Source organism: Natrix helvetica (assembly GCF_964273705.1).
Source record: "Natrix helvetica genome assembly, chromosome: 2".
Lineage (NCBI taxonomy): Eukaryota > Metazoa > Chordata > Lepidosauria > Squamata > Natricidae > Natrix > Natrix helvetica.
This window is the reverse complement of record NC_138552.1, coordinates 87,900,712-87,927,570: the sequence shown is the minus strand read 5'-3', so window position 1 is coordinate 87,927,570 and position 26,859 is coordinate 87,900,712. Positions and strand designations below refer to the sequence as shown.

The following is a 26,859-nucleotide window of genomic DNA, read 5'->3' as shown; positions in this document are numbered from 1 at the left end:
ACGGCTGCCGCGGCTGGTGCTGTGTCAGTGTATATAATACCTGAGTTGCGGGCGGGATGGCCACCCCGGGAGGTGTTTACCGGCTCCGCTGCTCCCTGGTTGGCCACGAGCTGGACGTCCGGGGCCTCAGTGGCTGCCTCTTCCCGACAGGGTCGTTCGTGTCCGTATCCCGAGACCGGACGGCGCGAGTCTGGGCACCGAACAGGTTAGTACGGTAGTAACTGAGACGGGAAAGCCCAAGAAGGTGCCGGGATGGGGGGGGAGGGGGAGTAAGACGGCCTATAGGGGCTCTTGCTTTGCCAGCTTTTCGCGTACAGTGTGAGATCGATGTGCTCCCCCCCCTTCTGAAATGGCATAGCCTAGACTCGATCCATTGGGAGGGAAATCGGAAGGGAGTTGGAACAATTGGCCGGTTAGGACAATACGCGGGAGGTGGGGGGGAGGAGGTCTTGGCTGAAAATCTGTCCAAATTACTACTTTTTCCTGTTTTACTAGATCAGAGGTTGATGGTTCCCAGATAGTTTGAACTACAGCTCTCATCAGACCTAGCCAGCATAATAATTGGTAGGTGCTTCTGAGAATTGAGGCCCAGAAAACTAGGAGGATAGTGCTTTACCTGTCTTTGTAAATGGGGGCCGTAGTGTTTACAAGAAGCAAAAAAAAAAAAAAAAAAAGTTGTGTAGATGCTCATCCGTTGTGCATATAGAGATAGTCCCAGCAAATATGCGTAGTCGAGGTCCATCTGCCTTTATGGAAATAGAAACCCATGTTTTCAGTGGGTCTTGTGAACGCGCCAAAAGGAACTGACCCATGTGGCAGTATGTTCCATTTCAACCAGAAGCAGCACCAAATCTGGCTTTTGTAGTGGAAGACAGAACTTTTTTTTTATATGTTGTAATATAAAGCCCAGTCTTCTGAAATTTATAATCACTGCCTCAGGATTTCTTACAAATCTACAACAAAAACATAGCGCTCATGTTACATGCACCATCAGTTCAAATTCATTATTGGAACTTGTTCTCAGATTTGTTTCTCAAATATTTCCCGAACTATTTATTATTGCTGTTGTTACCTAACTTCTGTAAGCTTTGAAGTCTGTTTTCTTTTTAAAAAAGAATAGTGGCTTTCAGAGCAATACTGCAAAAGAATTAGGATTAGATCTACATATGAAAGGCCTGAGTAGAAGTTATTTGATGTATTCATTGGAGAAATAGAAAGCATTGTGCCATTGGAGAAATAGAAAGTATGCTGACTAAGGAAGTGAGTAGAAGAAAAGGAAGATGTTTCATCTTATAGTTTAAATTAGGTCCTTGTGGTTCATGTCATAATAGTTCCCCTGAAGAATAAGTTCTTCAAGACAGAATTATTTGCAATATATTGAATATATTGAATTATAACTAAATAATTTGCAATACAGTACATGTATCCTTTTTCTTCACATCTCTTTGGTCTGTTGCATTTTTTCTCTTTGCCTTCCAGTGAATGGGATAATGCTTTCAGCTTAAATAACTATGTTGAACACTTACAAATCAAGCCTGTTGTACATTTAGTCCTTGATTTACAGACATTCATTTAGTGACCGTTCAAAGTTACAAAAAAAGGGACATTACCATTTCCCACACTTATGACCATTGCAACATGATCAAAATTCAGATGCTTGGCAACTGGCATGTATTTATGACAGTTGCAGTGTCCTTGGGTCATGTGACCACCTTTAAGACCTTCTGACAAGCAAAGTAAATGTGGAAGCCAGATTCACTTAATAACCATGTTACTAACTTAACAATTGTAGTAATTCACTTAACTATGACAAGAAAGGTAGTAAAACTCGCTTAACTGTCTTGCTTAGTAGATGAAATGTTGGGCTTAATTGTGGTTGTAAGTCGAAGACTACCTATATTTATACCTCTGGCTGGAACTCAATTGAAAACCCTGGGGGATTCTGTAGCTCATTTTAAAAACAAATTAAATCCGATGTTCATCTGTTTATTCTTCTAGATCAGGGGTGTCAAACTGGCAGCCCACAGGCTGGATGCATCACGTGCAGGCCATGCCCACTCCAGCTCCACGAAGGAGGAAAACGTGAAATGTCACGTGACCGCAATGTGACGTTACGAGTTTGACACCCTTATTCTAGTTTGTTTCCATTTCAAATACCGTATTTTTCGCCTTATAAGACGCACTTTTTTACTCCAAAAAAGAGGGTAAAAATCTGAGTGCGTCTTGTAAGCCGAATGTAGCCAATGGGTCATCTGAAAATGGGGCAGGCAAAGAGGGGGCTGCAGAGATCGTGATGGCTGGAAAGGAGAGAGGTTTCCTGAGATCGAAGCCTTTGAATCAAGTTTGATTGTGTCCCATCTAGCGTTCTCCACCCCCACCCCCAAATCTCTCCGGATCCGGAGAGATTTGGGGGTGGGGGTGGAGAACGCTAGATGGGACACAATCAAACTTGATTCAAAGGCTTTCGCTCCTGAGATCGAAGCCTTTGAATCAAGTTTGATTGTGTCCCATCTAGCGTTCTCCACCCCCACCCCCAAATCTCTCCGGATCCGGGGGTGGAGAACGCTAGATGGGACACAATCAAACTTGATTCAAAGGCTTTCACTCCTGAGATCGAAGGAGGGAGGGAGAAAGGAAGGATAGGAGGATAGGGAAAGAGGAAAGAAGGCAAGCAGGCAGAAGGGAGGGAGGTGCAAGGAAGGAAGGAAGCATAGATAAGCAGGAGGGAAAGAAGGCAGGCAGGCAGGAGGAAAGAGGAAGGAGGGAACTGGAGGGGAGGCAGGAAGGAAGGGAAGGAGGAAGGGAGGGTGGAAGGAAGGATAGACAAGTAAGAGGGAAAGAGGAAAGAAAGCAGGAGGGCAGAAGGGAGGTGGAAGGAAGGAAAGAAAAGCAGACACGCTGGAGGGAAAGAGGAAAGAAGGCAAGCAGGCAGGAAGGAGGCAGAAGGAAGGAGGGAAGGATGGAACTGGAAGGGAGGCAGGGAAGGAGGGAGGGAGAAAGGAAGGATAGGAGGATAGGGAAAGAGGAAAGAAGGCAGGCAGGCAGAAGGGAGGGAGGTGCAAGGAAGGAAGGAAGCATAGATAAGCAGGAGGGAAAGAAGGCAGGCAGGCAGGAGGAAAGAGGAAGGAGGGAACTGGAAGGGAGGCAGGAAGGAAGGGAAGGAGGAAGGGAGGGTGGAAGGAAGGATAGACAAGTAAGAGGGAAAGAGGAAAGAAAGCATCTGAATGTACTAAACACAAGTCTTCAGGGAAAAGATGGATACATTGTGAAAACTCAGCTGTCAGTTGATCTTAATGTTATGAAATGAAAAGTATGCCATTTGCAATTAACTTGGCATAAAATAATTAATTTGCATTTAATTGTTATTGTTCAAAGAATGTTCGGAAAAATGTTCGGCCCTCCAGCATGTTCACTTCATCCAATCTGGCCCTCTTTGAAAAAAGTTTGGACACCCCTGTGTTACATGGTTGACATAAAATTGTTCTTAAACTGCTGTTAACTTTATACAGTTGATATAAAATATTTTACTATAGTATTTGGTTCAGAATCTTTTTTTTCTAGATTTTCCTCCTTTAAAATTGGGTGCGTCTTATATTCCGGAGCGTCTTATAGGGCGAAAAATACGGTACATTCCAGAAGAGTTAGGATTTACAAAGAATCAGGGATTTTTTACAACATGAATTAAGAGTTTTGTGGATAAAGGATCACTATTTTAAACATTTTTAACCTTCCGGTCTTACTTGTTGAAATGTACATTTTAGTTACAACTCAGTTATTTTATTTTTTTAAGCAAAAACACCATTCTTGGATTGTAGAGAAAATAGGAACTATGACACGTTAATAAAGTATACTGTATTTTAATTTTCTGTCTCAAAATCTTAATCTCTTCAGTATATTAACACCTAGAAGTTTTATTTGATTTGTTGATCTGATTTTGATTGTAAATTTGGTATTTATTTTTAGCCCAAACAGAGGTTTCCATGAAATGCACTGCTTGAGCGGCCATACCAATTTTGTTTCTTGTGTATGTGTCATCCCACCAAATGACCTTTACCCCCATGGATTAATTGCTACTGGTGGTAATGACAACAATATTTGTATCTTCACTTTGGAAAAGTCTACACCACTATATGTCCTTAAAGGTCATAAAAACACTGGTAAGAAAAATCTGTTTTAACTATACAATTAAGCAATTTATGTGTGATTTCCAATAAAAGGGCATAAGTTGACTTAGCAGCTGTTATATACAGATAAACATATTTTGTTAGAAATATTCAAAGTTACATCGCTTTGTCATATTTTGAATTAATAATTCATTTGGCAGGGCATTATTATGAATGTGCCAGTCACATTTTATGATGCTCTGTGTTGCATAAAGCTAAATATTTACACGTCAATATTAATTTGTACTTTGTATGAAATTTTATATTAATATCTATAGTTTTATAAAGGATTTTACATTTGTCAGTTTATCCTTGTAAATAGGACAAATACTTAGGGAATGGCTAAGCTAACAATGTTATATTGATTTTGCCTATGACCATAAGTTCCATCACTATGCAGTGCATCTTTACATTTATATTTTTACTTAGAAAAATCCAGAGCAACATGTTTAAGGAAGGGGAAACGGCTGTTTGAATTCAGTAATTTGTAGGAATGAGAGAAAGAGTGATAAAAAATATGGAGACCAGGGGAAACTAACAGAGTGTTAATAGTTGTATGGAAAGGATGTTGCTTGTTTAGGTATTTACAGGTAATTTGGCTGTGGTTTCCATGGTGGTTTAGCATAATTTTTATTGCTACTTCATAAATGGAATAATTATGAAAATCAGAATATGGGATTTTGTTGTGATGTATCTTTAGGATTATCTGAAAAGCCTCATCTAAGCTGTTCCTGAGCATATCAACACTATTGATTAACACTAAGCATATCAACACTATTTCTAAGTTCGACAATGCTGATTTTCTTTTCTTTTCTAGTTTGCAGCCTCTCCTCTGGAAAATTTGGCACCCTTCTTAGTGGCTCATGGGACACTACAGCTAAAGTCTGGTTGAATGATAAATGCATGATGATATTACAGGTATGGAAGCTCCACTTGCTGCCATTAGTGAACCAACAGATAATGTGTGTGTGTTGGCATGTGCACGCTTCAGAAAACACAGATGGGCTCTGGCAGAGAAAATATCCTTTTTTTATAGGGCCACACTGCAGCAGTCTGGGCTGTGAAGATACTACCTGAACAAGGTTTGATGTTGACTGGTTCAGCTGATAAAACTATTAAACTGTGGAAGGCAGGTAGATGCGAGAGAACATTTACTGGTAGGTAAAATTGCCTGTACAGTTTCTAAATACAAAATTGTGAGAAACTTCTTTTTTGTAATTCAAAATGGATACTCTTCCCTACCATGAATGTTGCGATACAGGAAGGAAAAATCTTGTTTTGTTAATAAATACAAGCATCAGAATATTTTATTTTGCTAGCCTGGTTCAGTTTTTGTTTATTCTTGAGAAATATTGTATTTCATTTGAGACTTTAGACACTGGTCATATCAGTGTTTGATTTTACACTACACACACTGTAAAAATCTTGATTGGGTTACCAAAAAAGCTTTTTACATTTAATGAATAAAGTGCAAAAAAATAATTGGGTCAATTTGATTGATGAGTGAATTTATAGCTCTGAGTTATATTTACAGAAAAAAAGTCTAAGGTAGTTTAGAGTTTAACGAAGTATTTTCTCATGTAAGTGAGTTTAACCCAAGAATTCATTTCTGAGTCCTTTCATATGAGGATTACATTGAATGTAGTTAGCCTACTGCCTGAAAACACTTATTTGCAATTCTTGTATGGTTTGTTAATACACTGTTAGAACAGAGAATAGGAAATGTTAAAATAGGTGACAGGCACTAGAAAAATGTTTTCCCTTGGGATAACTAGCTTATTGTATATATTGTGAGCTATTGTAAACTAACAAGCCCAGGAAATTTAAATTGTATTTAGCAGAAATCTGTTTGCACATTTGAGAAAAATGATTTTTTTTTTTAAGTTTGGAGTTTTATTGAAAACGAATAGACAGCTTTGGTTAGAATCGAAAGACATGTGAAGATTTCTAGCCCTTTCTACTATTGTGGAAGGATATTCTGTGTTTGACTTTGCCACTAGAATGACAATTATTCATCTCTGAAGTGTCTGTTTTGTGTAGATATGGGCCTGATACCCCAGCAACAGGCAAAATTATTCTATCAGCTAATTATTCTATTAGCAAAGTTTCCTATGAATAATGCTCCATTATGGAAAAGTCTCGGATATTAAAAGTTAACACCTTCCTTTCTAAAATTGATCAATTTAAGCCATCTTTTCCATGTTGGGTGGGGAGGCAGTTGGTATCATACAGGATGTTTCTAACAGAAAGAAATGAAAGTAAATGTATGGTGGAAAAAGCGATTTATTTTTAAAAATTGGTCTGGCTGTTTATGTTACCAATCAATTCTGCTTGGTTCAAAGCGGCACTAAACTAGTGACTATAAATTATAAAGCAGTAAAACGGTTAAAAAAACCCAAAATTCGGCATCTTAATGTCTATGGAGATTATCAGTCATCCAGGTCATGGTTTTCCCAAAAGTGCTTTTTCCGAGAGGCAAATGGATTTCTGGTTTTTCTTTGAAGATGTTTCGCTTCTCATCCAAGAAGCTTTTTCAGCGCTTGGATTCAGAAGCTTCTTGGATGAAAAGAAAAATCAGAAAGTCCAGTTGCCTCTTAAAAAAGCACCTTTGGGGTCTGTATCTTAATCACCCCCTTAGGATGCCCTGTAGCAAGGTTCAATTATCCTTAGTTCCTTTTTCTCAACCCATCCCATTGCCTGAGTAAAAAGCCAGGTCTGGATGGTCTTCCAAAAGGCTAAAATAATGGACAGCCAACTTGCAGGGCAATTGCTGTTTCATAAGGTAGGGGCAACCACAGAAAAGGCATGGTTCCAAGGTCTCAGGTGGTAGGATTTTCTGGTAAGTTATCTGAATAATTGTAGGTAAAGTTAATATGGATAAGAAGAAATGAAAATTACTTGACCAGTTAGGCATATTGAAACCAGATATTTGGCTTGGATACAAGTAGTCCTCGAGTTACAACTATTTAGTGACTGATTAAAGTTACAACAGCACTGGAAAAAAAAGGGATTTACAACCAGTCCTCCCACTTAACGATGGTTGAAGCATCCCCACAATCACATGATTAAAATTCGGGTGCTTAGCAACCAGCATCTGTCTATGACAGTTGCATTGTCCCAGGGTTAGATGGCTGCCATTTGCAACAGCAGAAAATCTGGTCCCAATTGTGGTTGTAAATAGAGGGCTACCTTGTACAGAGCTTCAATCAATGGGACACACCAGTTGTTTCTGAGCTTATTTTATACCTTGCTTTTTTGGGCAGGCGTATTAGGAACATTATTATTCCTTTCTGTATTTTGCATTAGATTGCTGGTGAAAGGCTAAGGGAAAGTATGCAGTGAGAGAGCTATTAATTCTCACATTTTTATATGACGGCAGGAGGAAAAGAACTATTGTTTTTCCTTGTAGGGTATTTTTTTTTTTTTTTGGTTATTCATCACAATTAACATATAAGGCGTAGTATATGACATAAAATTTAGAAGACAAATTTAAAATATTTCCTTGCAGTGATGCATGGAAAGTCCTTTAACCACCCTATTGTGAGTTAGTTTGCATTTAGCTTCTGTAGTTTAAAATTCTGATTTGCCTCTTACGTAGCTTAATTGATATCCCTGTCAATGTAATCAGCGTTATGACAAGGAATGCTGAAGAAAACTATTTTTAAAACTTTTCCATTCCTTTCTTTTTAAAAACCACCAAGAATACTTCTTGGTGGTTTATTCACCTCAATCACTTGTTATTTAGCTTGTTTGGTTCAAGCTGTTGTTGCTGCTTTAGAAGATCCCTAGGGGCCAGCAAAAAAATCTCCCTAAGGCAGTAATGCCTTTTATAGGAAGTTGGAAGAAGTTGATGATAGTAATTAGTTATTGCAACCTGTCAGATATTGAATTTGACCTACCCTGGTAGACTAGTTAACAAGCTGTTTTAAATAACATGAAAATAGTTTTCTATTATCTTATATTAGATTTCTATGCAAAGATCCTTTTTATTTTATTTCTATAGGATAACTCAAAGTATGATTGATAATGGTTAAGGACTGTTGACTTTCTATTGGAGATGCCAGTTATAGTTTGGAAATGTTCTGTTATTCTGTTATTGCCACATTTTAGACAGAAAGCTGCAGGGATGGATTGAACTTACCGCTATGTGTTGAGAAGCATATGTTCTTCTTGACTATATGCTTAATACTTGGAATCTTATGAAAACATCAAAAATTGTGAATTATTCTGAGGAGGGAGTCATCTATAAGAATCAGCATACAATAATAGAAGTCTATATCTGATTTTCAGCATTGATTCTTAATGTGAGTTATTTGTCAACTTTTAAACTAGTTTTCTTGCCAAAAGAAAGAAGCAAGAAAACTTCTTCCTCTGTGTTCATTTATCATAATAAAAAGTATATATATATTTGTATCCCTGAAAATGCTTTTCTATGTATTAAATTGCAACATAGATGCATGCAGAGTACACAGTACATCAGCTTATGTGCCAACTTAGCTTCTAGTCTCAGAGAAAACTCAGGTAGAATATCAAGATTGATTTTATATATAGTGTATATTATGAATATTGTCTGTATTTAAAAGACTGATCTCACAGATCAGGAAAGCAAGAGCACTGACGGCAATTACTGTAAACCTGGTTACAAAGCTTACTTACTGTCTTACATTTAAAACCAGTTGAGACAGGTCTTCTTTGTAGGGTTGAACAGGGGCATGGCTCTTTTATAGGGAGAATATAAACTTTTGAGCAAGTTATCAAAGAAATGGATTTCTAATCTATCAAACCTTTTCCCCCCCCAAAAGGACATGAAGACTGTGTAAGAGGCTTAGCTATTTTAAGTGAAACAGAATTTCTTTCCTGTGCGAACGATGCCAGCATTCGAAGATGGCATACATCTGGTGAATGTCTTCAAGTTTATTATGGCCACACCAATTACATATATTGCATTTCTGTCTTCCCTCAAAGTAAAGGTAAGACTTGGGCTGCAAAATAACTCTCTGCACTTTTTTTTCCCTTTTGCAAATGGCAACATCACTATTTTATTTTCTAGAGTATTGTCACTGTTAGTATAGAATTACTATTGAATAAAATCTCAGTTCCTTCTCTAGCATTAGAATAATAGTTCATTACTTAATGTAACATGAATTCTTCCTTCTGCCAAGGCATTCCTGGCCACCTGTCACAAACTCTGAAGTAGCAAGAGTTGTAGTAGCAGAGTTTGAGGAATGAATACATAATGCCAAGTAATAACATGCTTTGACTTTGGTTTAGCATTTTGTGAGCACAGTGATTGTTATCTAATGTTGTGTGAATTATATTGTTGTGATTTATTCAATCAGCTGTGCTACAAATAAATAAATAGATCATAAATCATCTTAACATGTGGCTCTAGCAGTATTCACAGTGTGCTGCCCGTGCTTGTTTAGTCCTTTCGTTTGCCTCTTCTGAGTTAATAATTTACCTTAGATCAAGGACTGCTATTTATTTTATTTATAAATAAAAACCGTTAATGATGACTGTTGATAGACGACATCTTCTTTCATTCATTCCTTTGTCAGATTGATAAAATTTTATACTATAGAATTACAGGTAATCCTTGAATTACAACAGTTCCTTTAGTGACTGTTCAAAGTTACAACAGCACTGAAAAAGTGACTTACGACCATTTTTCACACAATGATTACAGCATCCCTATCGTCACATGACCACAATTCAGATGCTTGGCAATTGATTTCTATTTATGACTGTTGTAATGTCCTGGGGTGATGTGATCCCCTTTTGCGACCTTCTGACAAGCAAACTCAATGGGGTAGTCAGTTTCACTTAACAACCATGATACTGACTTAACAACTGCAGTGATTCACTTAACAACTGTGGCAACAAAGGCTGTAAAATGGGCAAAATTCACTTAAATGTTTAGTTAGAAATGTTGGGCTCAATTGTGATCGTAAATCAAGGACTACCTGTACAATACTAATGTTAATGTGTGTAGTGTAGTGTAGGGTAGAGTAGTGTAGAGTAGTGTAGTGTAGTGTAAAGTAGAGTAGTGTAGTGTAGTGTAGAGTAATGTGGTGTAGTGTAGTATAGAATAGAATAGAATAGAATAGTCCTTAAAGGTTACTCTAAACAGGCATTTGGGTAGAGGCCTAATAATTGGTGCTATACAATACTGACAAATTTTATTTTAGCTACGCAAACTTGGTGTGATTTAATTGTCACATTTCTTGGTAGTTTTTCCTGAATTTGTTCAGGTTAATAGCTTGGCTCCAAAGAACTTCTTTTGTGCAGTGCCCTTCCATTGTGGTGAGTTTTGTTCCTAATATGTTGCTGCAGAGAACCTCTTCTAATATGGTGTGCAATGTAGCACAGCAGTTGCTGCTAGGTGAAGAGATTTGGTCATGCTTTCAAACACATTATACCCACTCTTTAAATCTAACTGTAAAAGAACAAATGATCCTGATTGTATAATGGTAAGCCATTCTACACAGTGGAAGAAATCACAGCTTCAAATGAGCAAATATTAAGGTGGGATTATCGTACGTGTGCAATATATTAATGTTTGTATGGACATAATGCAACTGTTAATTTAATAAGTGTTTTTTATAGACTGATTCTTTGTTGTCTCATTACAGATTTTGTTACAACTGGTGAAGATCGATCACTAAGAATCTGGAGAAAAGGAGATTGTGTACAAACAATCAGGCTTCCAGCTCAGTCTGTTTGGTGTTGCTGTATTTTAGACAATGGAGATCTTGTGGTTGGAGCAAGGTATCTTGCCACCCATTTAGATAAATTAGTAACAGCACTAGCCAAGAACAGTATTTATAAGTTTTATATAATGTAATTAAATAATTTGGTGTATTTACTAATACTGGCTGCAGTTATGTATCACTTCAGTGTTATACAAATGACCTTTAGATAGTTAAGTTTACACTCTGGCCTCTTACTTAGCTTGGCTGTGAGAAGTGATTGGAGGCTTCTGTTTTCATTTTTGATTAAGGAGATCAATTGAGTTGGCTTTAAGAAGCCATAAATAAGAAGAGTCACAGTTTGTCAGAGTCAGACACTATGGTAAGTTTCCAGTATTCCAAAGCTGATGTTTTGAGCTTCAATTGTATTGCATCAGGAGTAGGTGGAATTTATAATATGAAAAGAAATACATGATCACATTAAATGAGAGTTTAACATACATTAGAGAGCGTGGGGATTTAGCAGCAAAGTATCATATGAAACAAAAGACATCACATCATTTTTACACCAAGACTACATTACCTTTCCCATCACTTGGACAACAACCTGCTTGACTTTGAGTCTTTCATAGCTGGTAATTAAGTAACAGCTGGGGGCCATTCCCTAGGAGTGGTGTTATCCAGCTACTGGCTGTCTCAAGGAAAGGACAGCAATTAAGGGTGTTCAGGGCCCTTTTGTGTAATCATTGAATGGATGACACAAGGGTAAGGATCATACCTTCAGTGAGGCTCCATAATAAAATGTACAGATGAAGTATTCAGTGCTGTTCTTAGAGAAGATTATTAGGATGTATGGAGGTAGTTGCCACCAATAGACCAGGGGTCTCCAACCTAGGAAGGCTCCAACCTCCAACCTGAGGAATTCTGGGAGTTGAAGTCCACCAAGTCTTAAAGTTGCCAAGTTGGAGACCTTTGAAATAGACTACTGACGTCCCAACCTATTTCTCAATAACATCTTCAGGAAGTGATGTGGCTCTCAATAATGTGCTGAATGACGGATGACATAAATTGAAACTGAATCCAAGCAAGATGGAGATGCTCATTATGAGGGACCATAATTCCAGAGAGGTATAAACATGTCTGTTTCGAATGGGATTATCCTCTCCCAGAGGAACAAGTTTGCACTCTGGAGGTGCTTCTAGACCCAAATTTCTCTCTGGTTTCCCAGATTGATGCAACCGCCAGGAATGCCTTTTATCAATTTCAGCTGATATGTCAACTGTGTCCCTTTCTGGAAGAATATGTTAAAACTGTGATGTGTGTGCTGGCAGCTACCAGGCTTGATAATAGTAATGCACTCTATGTGGGGCTTCCTCTGTATCTATTCTGGAAACTTCAGTCGGTAAAAAGCTCAGCAGCCAGGTTGGTCTGGGAAGACACACAGAGGCCATATTATGCACGGGCTTTAAAGCACTCCAGATTGATTCTGGGCAAACCCCAAAGTGTTGATTATTGCCTTTAAAGCCTTCAAGCCATTGTAGAGAATGTCCCTTTTCTACAAACTTTTTACTTTTGCAGGGATCATCTGGGTTGGTTCACCTATAGTTGCCATGAGAAGTTCTGGCGATGGATTGGCATTTGGCCTTTTCTGTTGCTACCATAGTACTTTTGAATACGCCATATTGAGGGCCCCAATATCTTTAACGTTTTAAAAATTGGTGATTACTTTTAATTACTTTATGTAGTTTACCTGTTTATTAGGTTTTTTTAAAAAAATATTTTAAGTCTTTGTTTTTGGAATAGAATAGAATAAGAGTTGGAAGGTACCTTGGAGGTCTTCTAGTCCAACCGCCTGCTCTGGCAGGAAACTCTACACCACTTCAGACAAATGGTTATCCAACATCTTCTTAAAAACTTCCAGTGTTGGAGCATTCACAACTTCTGGAGGCAAACTGTTCCACTGATTAATTGCTCTAACTGTCAGGAAATTTCTCCCTAGTTCTAGGTTGCTTCTCTCCTTGACTTGTTTCCACCCATTGCTTCTTGTCCTACCCTCAGGTGCTTTGGAGAATAGCTTGACTTCCTCCTGAGATATTGGAACATTGCTATCATGTCTCCCCTAGTCCTTCTTTTCATTAAACTAGACAGTCCCAATTCCTGCAACCGTTCTTCATATGTTTTAGCCTCCAGTCCCCTAATTATCTTTTTTGCTCTTCTCTGCACTCTTTCTAGAGTCTCAACATCTTATTTACATCATGGTGAACAAAACTAGATGCAGTATTCCAAGTGTGGCCTTACCAAGACATTATAAAGTGGTATTAACACTTCATGTGATCTTGATTCAATCCCTCTGTTTATGCCGCCTAGAACTGTGTTGGCTTTTTTTTTTACAGCTGCTGCACACTGCTGGCTCATATTTAAATGGTTGTCCACTAGTATTCCAAGATCCCTCTCACAGTTACTACTATTTTAAATTAGTTTCAGTTGTAAACTGCTGAGAGATTTCAGTGGCCAGCATAATGGACAATAATTCATACAGATCAAATTAGTAGTAGGCAGTGTCTGCTGATATTTTGTATTATTTGAAAAATACACCTTGCCTGTTAGCCTCCTTTTCTTTTAAGTAACTTAGTAACTATAATAGCCATTGATCATCCCAATTTAAAGCAGGACCTCCATATTCAAAGGTAATGAACTCTAGATACTGGGGGAAAATTTCTATATTGAACCAGTAAAGTTCCTGGAGATATTGTAGCTATTCTGAATTTCACTCTAGTTCAAACTATATTAATTAAATAAGTCATTGAACACATTTTTTATAGATTGTGAAGGTATCCTTCAGCGTATCTTCTTGTTTTGTGGCTTTAGTTGGTGTTCATGGAATCTGGTGTTTCCGTGTCTTTAAAAAGTAGACTAAAATGTTTAAATAAGCCAGTTTATGATATGATATTTCATTGCATTACTTTGAATTCATTGGAAAAAAAAATCTAAGATGGGGTTCTCTGTGAGTTGGACCTTTTAGACACAAACATAGCAGAAAATGGAAAAGTAATGATGGAAACTACTTTATTGGATAACCAGAACAATTTTTACTCTTCCTTCAGTGATGGAATTATCAGAGTGTTCACAGAATCTTTGGAGCGCACAGCCAACCTCGAGGAGATTCGTGCTTTCGAAAAAGAGCTTTCTCAAGCAACCATTGACTCTAAAACTGGTGACCTAGGGGACATCAATGCTGATGAGCTTCCTGGTAGAGAACATCTGGATGAACCTGGTATGGCACTGTTGTCTTCTCCTTCTCCCAAAAGTTAAAGCAAAAGTTGAAATCTTTAGACCTCAAGAGAATTCATATATATATATAAATGTTGACATCTTGTGGAATCCCTAGTAACCTCAACGTTGACATCTTGTGGAATCCCTAGTAACCTCAACCCTAATGGAGAAAGGCTGATTTTAGATTAATTTGTAAGCCAAGCTAGTAGGTATACATATTAGGAAGATATGAATAGAATTTCTTTCAAATCAATTTCAGCAGATTCTCAAGGATTCATCATGACATGGTATTTCATACCTTTAAAATTTCAGCATATAAATTCTAATCTTTTAGATTTTGCTAGTAGAGTTTAAGGCAACCTCCCATAATTACCATATTTTTAATGCAGGAAAACATGTTGGTTATTGAATTATTTTCTCTAGTCATACAGTTAATGTTCTTTTCTATACATTTTAAGGTACAAGAGATGGGCAAACCAGACTTATTAAAGACGATGGAAAAGTTGAAGCCTACCAATGGAGCAGTAGTGAAGGCAAGTGGATCAAAATTGGAGATGTTGTTGGTTCATCTGGAGCCACCCAGCAGACATCTGGAAAAGTTTTGTTTGAAGGAAAGGTAAATCATTTTTTTCCTAAATGACTAATTTTTCAGTGTGTTCACCTGTGTGCTTTGAAGGAAAATATAGGAAAATCATTGTTTCTATTTTGACTTCCGTTGAAAGGAATACGACTATGTTTTCACTATTGACGTAAATGAAGGTGGCCCCTCTTATAAGCTGCCGTATAATATTACTGACGATCCATGGCTGACAGCATACAACTTCCTGCAAAAGAATGATCTGAATCCCATGTTCCTGGATCAAGTGGCCAAGTTCATAATAGATAACACCAAAGGGCAAACTCTGGGACCCACAGAGGCTGACTTTTCAGATCCTTTCACAGGTAAGAAAAAAATTGAACTGCTGGAAGAAGCATGACAGAGTATAACTCTAACACATTTTTATATACCTAATGTAGATCTTGGCATTCTTTTGCTTCAGCCATGTTCAGCCAGCACTAATTTGTTCAAATTTCAATCCAGACCTGGCCAAGTAGCGATTTCCTGAAAATAAAGAGAGACTTGATGCCTCAAACTTTATAAGATAATATGGGCTTAAACCTGTAATTCTTGGTTTTAATCAAAGATATTAGCCATTTCACTGTCTGTGTAACTCTAAATATGTGCCTTCCTGAGACTCTGCAAAGTGTGTAGTCAGAATTTAGCAGCCAAAAAATTCAATTACATGGATTTTCATAACAAGGGACAAACAAAATGAAAAGTAGCATAACACTTTTTATTATAAGTTACCCTGTTCTAGATTGAACTAATCAAGCTATACTACCTCTGGTGATAAAACATTGTAAAAGAAAGTGCACTAGTGTAAAATATGTCCTTTATGAAATATATAGCGTCCTGTCTAATTAAAACAATCAGATCATAGAAGAGAACATACAAGATTCTCGTCCAAGACACCAATGAAAATAATATTTTGGACATATTGTGCATGAAGGTCCTGCTCTCATGTGAAGTTTACGATGCTAGCTTGGGATAGAAATGATAAATTAACAATGTCCACTGCATACAAAGAAAATATTTATAAAATGTTTTATAGTGGCATTTTCCGCCCTCAAGGTTAGCAAAGATGATTAAGGATAAATCTGCAGAATGTTGGAAATGCCATCAGACACCTTGTTCATACTACATAAGTAGTGGACATGTCAAAAAGCAAAGAAATATTGGACAGAAATACACACGTGGCTGGACAAAATGATAAAACAACATACAGATTTGAAACCAGATACATTTTTGTTGAGAATTTTACCAGACAAGTACAACAAAGGGAATGTATATTTGATTTTACATGTATTGACTGCAGCTAGACTAGTATTTGCACAACAATGGGAAAGTGAAGAGATCCCAACAGATGTAGATGTGATTAGAAAAATATTAGAATGTGCAGAAATGGATAAGCTAACACAATTAAGGGGAAAAATAAATTGAATATTTCTTGACTTGGGACTTATTTTATCAATGGCTAGCTGATAAAAACAGGAGCTAGAAACAGGGATATATATGGAAGGATTAGTGATATAAGGAAGGTATCCTAACTTGGTTAAACAAATATGGTGATTATTATTAATATTATTACAATTGATATTAATGCAATGAATATTGTTGTAAACACTTGGATTATTATTTCTTAAAATGGTTTGTATCCAGACAACACACTGTTCAATTGAAATTGTAATTTTTGTATGTTATAAAATAAAATACTTATTACAAAAAAAAAATGATGTTAGCTTGGTAGTGCATCATCATGACCTCTTTCTTCTGTTGGGTACATCTTTTCACAGGCAGTGGTCGCTATGTTCCAGGTTCTTCCTCAGAATCTAATGAAAGACTTGCCACAGATCCATTTACAGGTATGACTTCTCTTCCACATCTGTGAAAAATGGTTCACAATGTGAAAAATACAGTGTTGACTCCATACATTTAGAGTCAGACAAATGTTCCTGACAAGGAAGAGACTATACTACTAAATGTGTGCATATATGTATATGATTTGAGCAGCTGAAACCCATCCTAATAAAGCAGTGTTTTATACCTTCAGATGCAACTTAATATAACTGAAACCTGAAAAGATAATGGATTATATTTTGTCCTCATATTTATGAATAACGTATATTCAGCTTAAAAAATGTAGATAGAAATGTGCCAGGAACCAGTGCTTTCAGACACATGTACAAGTTACACATGGTACCTCAGGTATAATGATATTTATTATTGCTTGCTTGATTATTTCAATTTATTTAGCTGTCCATCTCAAATATATTACTCTGGGCAGCTCACAAATGAAAAAGCAATATAAAAGACCAAAACAATATAAGAAAAAAGAAAAACAATGCAAAAAAACCATGCAATCAAATTCATAGCTGCAATAGTCTTAACATCCATCAATAATAATGATCACAGCACAAGCGTTACCACATTCCTGAGTCCCCAGACAGAACTACATTTTCAGGGCCAGAAACCAATCCGATTTCCAGGGGATGATGTCCCAAAGGGTGGGAGCCACAAGCTTTTATAAATCGCTCAAACCTTATGTGGTCTCGTATAGATCCTGCAAGATTTTAGCAAATTCTTGGCTGTTTTTTCAGCTTTTAAATTTAATTAGGTTCTTGACAGCCATCTAGTGGCATTACTGTCATTTTGCCTACCAATAGATGTACTAACTAGGCTATAAATCTAGTATTAACCAAGAGAATGAGAATTGTTTGACGCTGTTCTTTTTTGTTGTTGCTTGCTTTGTTTTCACTTCGTACCTCTTTCATTTATATCAGTCAATAGGCTTTTCCTTATACTATTCAGAAATTACCGCCAGTTGGTGGTGTTATTTGTTTTAGTTTTATCCCGTCTTAATTATTTTTTATAAATAAGGCGGTGATTACAGTATACCTAGTACTCCTTCCTCTTCCTGATAGCAACAATCCTGTGAGGTGAGTTGGGCTGAGGGATGGACTAGAACTCATAGTCTCGAAAGTACAGCAAACTTAGGTGACTATATTAAGAATGAAATATGGATTTGATTTTGTTTTCGTCAAAATTGAATGTCTATATAAGCTTATATTATAATGTCTATGTAAGCTTTGTGAATATACCTTTCTTTGTTACTGCTGTTTTATTTTTAAGGTACTGGTCGTTACGTCCCAGGTGCTACATCTGATCTTTCAACTCCTCAAAGTGGAACTCATCCATTTCCAGGTAAGTGGACAGGTTTTCACAGTTAAGAGATTAACTCGTATTCATTATTCTCTTCCCTTATTTGTTACAGTTAACAAATGCAACAATTTCTTTGTTGCCATTTACCTATCTGGCTACCTTTTTGTAGCTAGAATCACTGCTAAGCTTTCACTGAATAAATCATATTTTATATAAATCATTTTTTATTTTACAGTTTCTCCAGGCTTTGAAATATTATTGGCCTTTTAAAAGAATATATTGAGAAGGGTACCTATATTATGGTACAACTGGCTTCATTCATTGTTATGAATGATAGTTTACAAACCACAGAAGTCGGATTTGCATTACATGTTAAACCTGAATTTGAGAAACCACATTGCTTTCAGCAATGTGTGAATCATATTAAACAATTTGGGACATTATTATTATCTGTTCACAGCAGTGTGAAATCACAGCTGCCAGTTCTTCAGCTGATACTAGCTTTTATATGCATCAAGTTCTTTCCAAGAACCTAGGATGTTATAACATATCAGCGTATTGTTTATTTATATCCCACCTTTGATATATTTATAAATCTCAAGGCGGTGAACATACCTCATACTCTTTCCTTCTATATTCTTCATAATAACCACACTATGAGGTGGGTTGGGGTGATAAAGAGTGACTGCCTCAAAGTCATCCAGCTGGCTTTTCAGCCTAAGGTGGAACTAGAGCTTATAGTCTAGTTTTGATCATTTTCCTCCATGAAGAAGTATTAATATTGTTTTGATTCATTCGCTTAATTGAGTTCTGTTTATCTAGTTTTAGGAGAAAATGTGGAGAATAGATGACATTTTGGGTCATATTTCTTGAAATACTGAAAATTCAAAAAGGTTCAGAAACTTTTAAGTACCCCTGTGGTTGGCAATCAATAAATTTACTCTTCATTCAGTATATCAGTTATAAACTGGTTCTCTGCTAAATTGGCTGGCAATCTCTCCTTCTCTTTTTACCTTTATTCTTTAGGGCCCAAATCAGTGGTAGCTAACACTGAAAATATTTACTTTCCAAAGAAAGAAGCTGTTACATTTGATCAGGCCAACCCTTCATTAATACTGGGTGAGTATATTTGTAATGACTTCTTCAACAATTCGTGCAAAAAGGATATTTTTCAGGCATATTAGTCTTGAAAAAAAAATATTTTTAAAAAAGATTTTTTTTATTTTTGGTTAAACAGACAAACACAACACACACACAAAAAATCATCTTTCGTTACATATTGTAGAAGTGGGTCGATTGGTTACAAATAACTTTCGTGCATCTCTTCCACAGTCATTACTTACAGTTCATATCACATTGTATATTTTAAATAAAAAATCTTTATATATCTTACTATTAACATCCCACAATTCTCATTTGACTATAATTATTTTAACGTCCTTTGCATGAAATAATCCAAAATTAAAAACACAACCACATAATGACATTTCATTAATTATTTCTAATATCATCCAATAACATTACACCTTTATAACATGTTCTAAGTAAGAATTAATTATGATTGATAACAAAATTTCTAATCTTCTTTTCCAAATTGCTGTTTACTATTTGTATCCCAATACCTTTTATTGAGCCAGTATATATATATATTGTAAACTATATCCCTTGTCATTTCATTGTTATTATAATTGTTATTTATTAATAGAAATTCATTCACTAATTATATCAAGTTTCCTCTCTTCAAACCAACACATCTGTATCCTTCCAGTAATAATAGTCTTATTTCTTTTGTCATTTGTGGAATTGATCTATTTATTTCCTTAATTTTTGTGGACTTCTCTCCGCAGCTTGTTGCTTGTAGCATCACTTAAGTAATCTCGATGCCCTCCATTTGCTATTTTAATCAGCTTATCTTTGGTTGTCAATCTTGCTTCTGAGAAATTTTCTCTCCTTAAATCCATCGTTTTTGCTTTTTTCTTCTTCCATGCCTTGAAATCTGGGGTAGAATTCCTGTCGATCTAATTCCCTTTTCCATACTCCCCTTTTCCCACTTTCAACCACGTTAACTCCACTGGTAAAGTAATCAGTTGTCTTGTCTTTATAATCATTTTCCCCTTCAATTTTTGGGACTCTGACCCCATCATTTTTTGCTGTTATAAACTCTATTTTTTCCCATCTTCTTCTCAATTCTCTGTTATTTCTAATAAATTTTGAATTCCGGCCAAGATGTTTTGCAAAGTTACTGTTTCTTATGAATATTGTGCCATTTTGGCAAGCTGGTAGATATTGCCACTCTGGCTTTCAAGACTTCTTATATTAAATTAGCTTAAACGCAAATTCATTTATGATCTTCAAAAAAGAAGGTTCTGTTTCTTTTTCTCTCCCACTGCCAGTAAGATTCTCAAAGTGCACCTGTAAAAACAATTTGTGCCCTTGCTTCTTATCACTTTCTATAAACAAGTTGCAGAGCCTCAAGATACAAAGTCAGTGAAATCAAAAGGAAAAGGGAAAGTGCATTGTTTCAAAAACTCAAGCCTCCAGCCTCCAAGTGGCAGTATTGCTTCCCACTCTCTAATGTTATTTCAAACTTAAAAAGAAACAGAGTTCTTAAATGGAATTAATAGCAAGAAATAAAAGTCGTTGTTGAAATAAAGAAGACTTTACTCCATAGATTAAAAAATAAAAATAAAAAAATAGAAGAAAAACTGATCCGTTCTCTTTAAAAAGAAAAAAAAAGTTGCGAGCACTTCAATCCACAAAGTAGAATTACAAAGAAAAAGAAACACACTATCCAAAGCAATCCAATATAGGTTAATTTCGCTGCTTGTTTTCTTCTGCTTTCGGATTTAATTTAACTTTTTTAAAAAAATTGGGCAGTCTTTTCCAAAACAGTACTTTCCTCACCAGATGGCCACACTTTCTCTTTCCGCTTCCCTTCAACTATATTGAAAAAAATATTTTAATCCCTTGGTACTTACCATACAAACTTCTTCACTTTAATCTATAGCCTGAGTATAAATATAGAAAGAGAATTTATGTTTTTAATTGAACGAAGCTGCTATTTGCTTCTCATAAAGTATAGGTATTGCAGGTCAGTTTTTTTTCAAGAGATTCAGTTTCCCCAAAAATGCTCCTATTGGAGAAAATGTTAGGCTGGAGTTAATGCTAAATTTGTTCTGTTTACTTTTTTTGTCTTTCCGATAAACCATCAGGCATAATCTTCCCTGGGTAACCGTTTTGTTATCAGGCTGAACATTAAAAGCACTGCCTGCTTTCTCCTCTCTACATAGCTGAAGACATTGTAAGAGGAGGGCAGTGTTAATCCATGATGGCAAAAATAAAATAAAATAAAATTCCAAAGGAGCAGCTTTTCTGACTACCAAATTTTATGCAAAGAGAAAAGCTTTTGTGAGTTGCACTTACTTCATCAGATGCCTAGAATGTTTTAAGTTTTTATCCCACCTTTTTTAAACATATAATTCAAGCTGGAAAACTTACTTAAAACTCTTCTCTGCTGTTTTCCTCACAACAACATTCCTATGAGGGGTGTTGGGTTGAAAGAGAGTGCTGGGCTCAAAGTTACCCAGACAGATTTCTTGCCTTAGGCAAGTCTAGAACTCATAGTCTCCTGGTTTCTAGCCTACCACCTTAAACACTGTACTAAACAGGTTTTCTGTGCAACATCTGTGTAAAGTGAGCTGCAACTCTTGAAAGTTTGTCTCTCTTAATAAAATCTCCTAGTTGGGAAGGTGCCACCAGTCTCCTTCTGACGCACAGCTGAAATATTTGCCAAAGGGTGCAAGTGATGAGTGACAATTAAATGGAATCTTATGTGCCAACCAATAAAATATAAACCATTTTTGTTCATTAAAGCTAATTAATTTTATGTTACCACATGAATAGCATTAAATTATTGCAGAAAATAGTTCAAATAGTCTTCTGAAATAAATCTAAATTCGCCAGCTCATGATACCTTCTCTGACACAAGTTTCTTTAGGTTGGGCATCTATTTGCTGCATCATCACAACTTAGATTGTAGTTTTGATATATCAGTTATATTTGTTAATGGCAAAAAAAAAACTCATTTTCAAAAGCTGTCAATAGTTTATTACTTATTACTTCTTATAACCGTTCTTAGTTTCCAAAATGTTCATAAGACGTTCTAAATTAAGAATGCATCTAGAGTTTTGAGATAGTGGAAAGTATCCACAATACCAAAGTCTGATGATACTAAAGTTTTATGAAGTTATTTTCAAGGACTCTAGATTTCAAAAAGTGTTGCATTGAAAGGCATATCTTTAGTTCAATAATCACTTTTTATTTCAGTTTTTGACCAGCATAATTTATTATCCCAGTAGAGACTGTCTTGACTAGCAGTAATTTTGTCCACATCCTTGTAAGATCCTTGCTGGTACTTGGGTACCAAAGCATGTGATTCTACCAATATTTAATGCACGTTTAAAGCAATTATAAATGTTCTTCAATTATGTTTCATAATTTTTCACTTGTACTTCAATCTTAAATATATTTGTTTGAAAATATTTTCTACTGGGTCTTATTTTACCTGGTAAGTATGCCTGGGACTATAGCTTCTACATAACACCTGACAATTTATAAGCTATTTTGGAATAGGAACTGATAGACTATAGATACATTACTATTCCATGTCTACAGCAAATTTATTGCTTGTGAGCATTTTCGTAGAGTGTGGAGATTATTAAAATTACATCTAATTTGAACATAATGATGGAAAAGCCGACAAGTCATGCATGGTTGAAGTATGGTGGGTTTGGCTCTAGACTATCTCAGTTTAAACTTTTTTTAAAAGTTGGTAAAATGTGTTTTATAAAATGAAATTCATTAATTTATATAATTAAATGCAGACTGGTTGATGTTAAAATGCTCATACGAGATTGAATTTGATCCATTCAGTACTTACAAGAAAAATAATGCAGTATTTTTATAACAAGGAATTAAATGCATTGTAGAGATAAATGGAAACTCATTTCAAATTATTTCACATCTCCCATGTAGGTAAGATGAAAGAACTAAATGGAGATGTGCCTGAAGAACAACAGTTAACTGAAGATGATCTAGATGTTTTAGAAAAGATGCTATCTATAATGTGCAGTGTGACCATGGAAACACCCACACGAGAACAGCTGAAAACTTTGTGGAAAGCGATTAACTGGCCAAATGGTATGCAGTAATTGTTGAGGACAGATCTCACAAATTATATGGACTAAAGGCAGTGTCTTAATACATCCTTTTAAGTAAGCCATTTTTATCCCACACTTACCTTAGATCGGTACACTCCATATTTAAAGTTGAGAATTTTTTGTATAGCTACATACATATTCAACATGCTCTTTCCTTTTGGAGTAAGCAACATTATGTGGAGTATAAAAAGGGAATAAAAAAGAAAAGAGAAAGGAGAAAAAAGAACCTAGCTAAAGCTACTTTACCCTAAAGCCATTCATTTTATCCCTCCACATCTTCCTGTCCTTACAAACCATCCTTGTTTCTATTATATGCTGATTCATACCTTGTTTTTTTCCCTTTTAAAATTCTTAGTTCTCTCTTTTGGAGGATGTGATCTCCATCCAATCATAATTGTTTTCAGTCTTCTCCTTCTCAACTCTTTCTCTATTCATAATATTTACAGAAAGCCCCAAGTATATAAACTCTAAGCAGTGTAGATGTAAGCAACAATTAAAATCCCCATTACCTTGCATAAAATGGCCTCAGAATCTTCATCGTGAACCAAATTTTCATTTAAAAAGAATGGATTAAAATACTTCCTAAAACATTGGAGTGATAGAAGTCATGCATGCCTCCAAGGGCTGCTGTTACATATGTACAGATACACTTACCAAAGAATGTGCCTTCTGGTCTTTCCAGAATTGGAACCTTCAGCAAGCCTCCCATAGATGGTCATCCTTAGCAGATGATCCTGCTAAATGGGACTCTACTATAATTGATGTTCCTGATTAGAAATATGGCCATTACTTTCTATAGAAGTTATATCTTCCAAGCCCTTGTATTTAAAGCCAGCCCCATGTCGAATACATTGCAGGTTCCATTTATGGTGATCAAGACAGGAGTTACAGTTGCTGAGACTTCCTTGTCCAGGTAGGTTTATAGCTGATGTATCTGTTAGAGCTGGGCCTCCTGGCCATGATTTCCACCATTTGCTCCAGCTGGAACCACAAATCCAGGAACCCCTCCTTCCTCAAAAACTGGTTTCATCAGGGCCATTCAATCCCATCCTAGAGCAACTACCGCAGAATGTTTCTGATAAGAGTTTAAATCTTACTTTCAGATGAGGATGAATACCAGCTACATAGAAATGTGAATTGCCTTAGGAATTCTCATGAAGCGATATAAACTTTTACAATGCATATTTTTTAATATTTGATTATAGTTCTCAAATAACAGTGGATGCCATAAACTTTCTTAGAAATTAAGAATGGTGGTAGTTGTAGCACAGTGTTTTGCTTGGACTATTTCTGATAAACGGGTACTTTATTATTCATTACTCATATTCACATAGTTGCCACTGTGTCAATATGCAGGTCTTTGCATGAGTCTTTCCATTTTGTAGAATTGCTTGACAAAATTCATGGTATATCTACCAATTAAGAAAAATGGGGAGTCCATGTACTAGAACCAACTAAAAGCTGGAAGTTCAGCTTGGATATGTAGTCTGACTAATTGAAAATGCACACAGTGAATGCATGTTTATGTTTAGATAATGCTAGTAATTGTTTTCCTCTAGAAAAAAACATGCTTTTCTTTATCTATGATTTCTAAGGTTAGGGTAATTAAAAAGAAAAAAAAGCAGAAAGCAGCAATGGCATATTTCTATATTTTTGTCAAGAAAATTATATGGATATGTTCTTAAGGCTACTAGGATATAGGTTTCAATTACAAGAGTGATTTTAATGAATTGTTTGTTTGCTTTCCATTTCTTGCCTAATCGTGTATCCAGTTTTGTAGTTCTCCCTATCTTCTAAGAGCTTCCTTCTCGTGAATAGGTTTGTTTAGGAAATTCATGCAGCTGCCCATCTTCCAAAATATTACTGTTGTTATAAACAGTTGCTTGCTGTTGCAATCAGTTGTTGGACAATTTAGAAAGCTCGAGGCATAACCCATTTTCTATAGGCAAGAATGAGCAGATGGGTGAATTAAATGGTGGTGGGGTGACATTCTCAGATTTTCCATTGCTGATATTTATTTGAGAAGAAATATGTTTTAAGAATGGAAAGGAACAGTAAGGTTCTGAGGGTTATGATGAAATATCCATTCTGGGTTTTTCAGCTCATATTTAAGTCATTTTTCAGAATTGTCTAATTTTCAAGTGAATGAAAGTAAATATACGTGTCCCAGGATAATGTTGCAGGATCCAATCTGAGTTGGTCACCAAGGCCAAAGGTTTATTCTTCCAAGCTTTTGGGCTCGTGTTGGAGCCCATCCTCAGGGAACTTAGTATACTGCTATATCCTCTTACAGATAGGTTAACCTAGATTTTCATAATATGCTATATTCAGTCCATTGTTCCAAATGTTGTGACTTTGATATTAGTACAAAGATCTATAGATTAATTTCTGGTTAGCCAACTATCTTACTTATTAAATTCAAGTCTCCTACAAGTTGAGCTTGATTCCTGTTGACTTCATGAAGACATGCCTAATTTATTTGGCAACAGTACAGAAGTGGTTTGCCAGAGCTTTATTATGGAATATTTCTTAATTTCCCAGGCTACTTTACAGCATAGTGTTTCCTTAATATCTCTCCTAACCAATAAGTCTTAGATTCAGAGTATGTATGGATGCTATGTAATAGAGATACTATGGGCATACCACATGTATTTCTAACCATTGCTTCCCTTTTATATCCAGATTGCTGAATAGATTTCCAATTAGGCCTGGTGCTGCTTAGCTTCTGAGCCTAAACATCAGCCTAAACATTCTAAACGGAGTCCCTGTGTATAAGTTCATTTTAATATCCATAAGGTTTAGTTTTTCCATTTTTGCCAGTGGAAATATGAAATGTATCTCTGAGAAAACCATTTCATTTAATTCTGCTCAGCTATTGGAATAGTGAGAGTTACCAATTTACTGACATAATGTACAATGTAATAGAAAAACCATTAACTGCTTCTGTATTTCTGTTTTTAGATTTTGTCTTTCCAGCACTAGATATTCTTCGATTAGCAATCAGGCATCCCAGCGTGAACGAAAGCTTCTGTGGCGAAAAGGATGGCCTTCAGTTCTGCAGTCATCTCATCAAATTCCTGAACACTGGAGGAAAGCAAGCCAACCAGATGCTGGCTCTGCGAATTTTATGCAATTGTTTTATTCACCCAGTTGGCCAAAAGCTCATGATGGCACAGGGGGACTCCATAATGTCACAAGCAATAGAACTGAAGCTGAGCAGCAATAAGAACATTCACATTGCACTGGCTACGTTGGCTTTAAACTATGCCGTTTGTCTACATAAGAGTAACAACATTGAAGGCAAAGCTCAGTGTTTATCAGTGATCAGCACAGTCATAGAGGTAGTGCAAGACCTTGAAGCTGTTTTTAGGTTGCTTGTGGCTCTTGGGACATTGATCAGTGATGATTCAAATGCTGTACAATTAGCCAAGTCCCTAGGAGTCGATTCTCAAATTAAAAAGTATTCCTCTGTATCAGAACCAGCTAAAGTAAATGAATGCTGTAGATTTGTTCTTAATTTGATGTAAACCCCTCCCTTAAAAAAACACTTGGGAGACTAGGACTATATCAAAGATACCCATTTTCGTATTTTACCAAAAAAAAAATATTGTGGGCAATCTCTCTGGAAGTGAAATGATCTGAATAAAAAAAATTTTGCACTGATTTTAAAAGTGTTTTTCTTCAAAGCTGTTAAGTGCGTGCTTATTTTAAAGATAATTTTAGTAGCTTCTCCCCTTGATTAACCATTGCTTCTT

The 26,859-nt window shown here is 36.1% G+C and overlaps 2 protein-coding genes across 3 annotated transcripts in view; one reads left to right on the top strand and one right to left on the bottom strand.

Annotated features, from left to right (window-relative positions):
• Positions 1-179, bottom strand: part of IFT74 (intraflagellar transport 74) — a 48,325-nt gene extending 48,146 nt beyond the window's left edge. The window contains exon 1 of the mRNA XM_081940187.1: positions 41-179. The gene's annotated coding sequence lies outside the window, so the exon portion shown is untranslated. The remainder of the gene's footprint in view (positions 1-40) is intronic.
• Positions 57-26,767, top strand: PLAA (phospholipase A2 activating protein; the record flags this gene model as incomplete). Of its 2 annotated transcripts, none has more annotated exons than XM_081940185.1 (14): positions 57-205; positions 3,964-4,157; positions 4,981-5,081; positions 5,200-5,320; positions 8,966-9,133; positions 10,796-10,931; positions 13,957-14,126; positions 14,584-14,741; positions 14,848-15,067; positions 16,520-16,588; positions 17,856-17,927; positions 18,912-19,004; positions 22,920-23,084; positions 26,066-26,767. In XM_081940185.1, the coding sequence occupies 14 exons, from the start codon at positions 57-59 to the stop codon at positions 26,629-26,631; spliced, it is 2,382 nt and encodes a 793-aa protein (XP_081796311.1). In that variant the 3' UTR covers positions 26,632-26,767. The 2 variants fall into 2 exon arrangements, with proteins under 2 accessions (XP_081796311.1, XP_081796312.1); XM_081940186.1 differs by lacking the exon at positions 57-205 and adding an exon at positions 496-564.
• Between the last annotated feature and the right edge of the window lie 92 nt (positions 26,768-26,859).